Source organism: Glycine max, chromosome 14 (genome assembly GCF_000004515.6).
Source record: "Glycine max cultivar Williams 82 chromosome 14, Glycine_max_v4.0, whole genome shotgun sequence".
Taxonomy (NCBI): Eukaryota; Viridiplantae; Streptophyta; class Magnoliopsida; order Fabales; family Fabaceae; genus Glycine; species Glycine max.
In genome coordinates this window covers 2,812,879-2,816,734 of record NC_038250.2, presented here as the reverse complement: position 1 = coordinate 2,816,734, position 3,856 = coordinate 2,812,879, and the positions used below count along the sequence as shown (strand labels likewise).

The following is a 3,856-nucleotide window of genomic DNA, read 5'->3' as shown; positions in this document are numbered from 1 at the left end:
ACCAATGCACAACAACAACAATGGTAACCACAACTAGAACCAACTCGGAACTATAGGCGTGGAAACATCCGACCTTCATGGCACAACACGTGACAAAGATTGGAACAAGGAACCATGTGTTGAACATCTCAAGCTGCTTCACCAATTCAGAGCCCAATGGAGGACCTTCTGTCACAAGAAAGACCAACGAGTAAAACCCCACCTAACACTGTCTGGTTAGCCACAACTCCAAAACAACCCTACCAATATGGCCATGAGAATCACCATTGATGTGTGTGTTTTCTTCACAGATCTTCCTTCTGGGGTATTCCTCACAACCCACCTCATTGCCGGGCGTGCAATCACAATCGTAAGTGTCATGAAAGCAACATAGTTTATGGAAGTGATGAGTGCAAGTTTAGGTCCCTTTCCTTCACCTTTATCGTGAGAATCGAGTTTAAGGCTACTCACAACAGCAGTGCCAAATCCCCTCATAACTTCGCTTATCACATCCATGGAAAATGCTGATGAGAGTGCTAAGCGTCCAAGTTCAGAGTTCAATATCTCAAGATCAGAGAGTAGAGAAGCTACCACGGGGAAGGAAACACCACTGTGGCCCACTACTATCACCGGAAGTTTTCCTCCATCGAACTCTCCTAGGGATTGTTGTAAGTACCCCATGAAACTGTAGCATACAAAGAGACCAATGAAAGTGGGAATCATAAGGGACGAAAGAGCTATTGTCCAAGCTTTCTTCCCAGTTTTTGTTATCATGCTGAAATCCATAGTCACCCCATTTAGGAACAGGAAGAATAAGTATCCAATCCCTGTTACTAGGTTCAATACGTCTTCACTCCCGTAAGGGAACAGCATCACTTTGAATTTGGCCAATGCTTCTATCTTCAGAGAAGGGCCTAGAACAAACCCTGCCTGCATATGCACCAATTCATTTGGAAATTAATTATCATATATATTTCATACTTGGTTACAAATAATTTTATTTCGGTAAACACGAACAATGAATTGAAGTTTCACCTCAGAATTTTATCTAATTAAATAAATATTTATCTTAAAATTGTTATGCTACCCCAACTTTTTATCTAATTTTAAGTTTAATCCTATATCTATATGAAAATTGTTTCGCGTGGACACCCATAGTATATTATATGAGACACCTACAGAGACAGAAAAATATAGATATAATAAGATTTATGATGTGTTGGAAAGAAATAAATATAAAAAAAATGAGAGATGTTGGTGGACATATGCTATTAGAAAATAGTGTTTTTGTGTGTAATTAACATGATGTGCAATATGTCATGTTCTTGTATGAGACCTGCATGCAGTAACAAAGAGAGAAGGGAGAAAGCATATATATATATATATATATATATATATATATATATATATATATATATATGTACCATCATTTGTGAAACGAAATAAGGGAAGCCAAGGCGCCTAAGCACAAAATGAAAGCATTGCGTGATGACAAAAATGGTGAGAATTTGAAGCTCTAACACTGGCATTGTGGATCTTGAGAGTAAAGCGCCATAATTTTTGTTACCCCATATGCCATCGGATACTATCTTGGATGGCATATCAATGGAAACATTATAGTAAATAAATTTTCTGTCTGGGTCTGAATTATAGTTGTCGAACGTAGCATTAATGAAAATTGTTCTGTTTATGCTCAATAGGGTCTCGTTTGTCCCCATGATGGATGTTATTGATCAAGATAATAATCAATTATTTAAGGACGAAATACAGTAGCTAGCTCGAATGCAAGGAATGATAATAGTTATTAGCAAATCAGAATCACAAATGAAGCTATTGACACAAAGTCTTTTTATATATTGCTATTTTGTGGTGGCTAGATTTGGTGAGTTGTGACAGACTAGTTTCTTAGCATCATAATATTGGAACATTGTCATAACAAATCATAACTAATAACGCTTTTTTCATAGCTTGTTTCATCGGTAACCGAAACAAGAAATATTAAAACAACTATACATTAATTGTAAGTTAAACTGCCATGTCAAACCTAAACCCGAAGGTTGTGGTTATACCGTTGATCTAAATCATCTTCTCGTTAATGTTATTTACATCCACGGAAGAGATTAATTGGAACTTTTTCATTAATTTGAGTAATACTACTACCAGGACATTTTTTTTTTCAAATTTCAACTTTCTTTTATTAGGGCACTAAATATAACGGAAAACACTAATTAGTTGTCTATGTTGTATATACTATTTAATAATTATATAACACAAAATTGATAATATAATTATAAGTAGAAAATGTATAATTAATGTTAATTGACCTGTAATTCTGAATATGCGAATCTTTTCTTTACAATACCCAAATCTTCTAACCACTATAAGTGACAATTAACACGTGTATTGATTGTATAAGGATAACTAATTAAAAATATAAGAAAATGAAAATGCATGCTTTATCTACTTTATTTTAGATAAGCATGCTTTATTTACTTTATTTCTAAATAATTACAAAGCTACTACTAGTTTTGAAGTGAAAAAGGTGAATATAAATGGCATAAGAATAGTAAGAATTAATAACAATTGGTCGCATGAAAGGTGTGAGATATAATTGAAAATTGAAGCATCAGTCAAATGCATGCTTTAATATTTTTCTTGGTCTTATACATGAATCAAATTAAATGCACATTTTTGGAAACAATAAAGGTATTTAATATAAGCAATTCACGAAAAAGAACTCCACCATTTTTCTTGGTATAAATAGCCAGCCACCTCTAGCTTTCAGTCATATTCTAGCTAATAATAACTTGAAACCTTTTTTTAGCTTTATTGTGATAAGTTTGAATCATGGATAGGAAAGCTAGTGGTGAAGTTAGCAAAGGTGAAGTCCCGAAACCCAAAGAGAATGTTGGAAGTGGTTCTGAAGATAAGGTTATGAAGGCTCCAGGTGGAGATGGATCTTACATTTCCAGGAAGGAATTTGAGAAAAATCCTCAGGGTTACTTTGATGGTTTGCATGCTGAACACAAGGGCAATAAGTAGTTGCGTTTTGTTCTCAATATGAAGTTGTTGTGTGTGATTTTGTTTCTTGGTGCATATGGTTGCTATATGTAGACTGGTCCTATAATAAGTAATAAATCTTATCTATGTTGCCCGCAATTAAGAAATAAAATAAAGCAGTCTACTTAGTTATTCTATGAATTTCTATATATATATATATATATATATATATATATATATACTAGTTTTATCTTGTAAACTTTTGTGGTGAATGCTATTATTACTAGGTGGCGTTAACTGTGGAGAGGGTGAGCACTGAGCAACACCCATTTTGAACCCCCTTTTAATATGCAAAAGTTTTGTTAACAACGCTCTTGGAAAGATGTTTGATTGAATAATTGACTCATTAATTGAGCTTAGCTTTTTAAAAAAATAAAGGAAAAAAATAGTTGAACCGAAATATTCTGTTATCACCAATGTAGTACACATAAATATAAAAAAAATTTGAATTAAAATCTTTATGTGCAAGATGTATACTTGATGAACATGTTAAACATCTTGTTAGATGCTTTTGACCCTTGGTTCATAAGGGAACAACTATATTTAATTTTTTAAGTTGGATGTTTAGTGTTTAAGTATTCACTTAGGGGTTCAATATTCCTTCAAAAACATTACATTTCCATTCTCCTCTTCCTCTCCTTCAGCATTCAGCCTTACAGCGGCAAACAAACACTATAAAAGATTAGTTAATAATTTTTTTAGTTTTTTTTAATAATATACATGTTATTTTAAATTTTAGATATTTTTAAAGTTTTAATTAAAAATAATGATATTTAAATGTTTTTGTTTTTATTTATTTTTTAAAATAATCAATTAT

The 3,856-nt window shown here is 32.6% G+C and overlaps 1 protein-coding gene across 1 annotated transcript in view; it reads right to left on the bottom strand.

Moving 5' to 3' along the window:
- Window positions 1-1,697, bottom strand: part of LOC100778180 (cation/H(+) antiporter 4) — a 7,790-nt gene extending 6,093 nt beyond the window's left edge. Inside the window, exon 1 of the mRNA XM_014766646.2 lies at window positions 1,404-1,697. Coding sequence (XP_014622132.1) covers window positions 1,404-1,697 — 294 coding nt within the window. The remainder of the gene's footprint in view (window positions 1-1,403) is intronic.
- Between the last annotated feature and the right edge of the window lie 2,159 nt (window positions 1,698-3,856).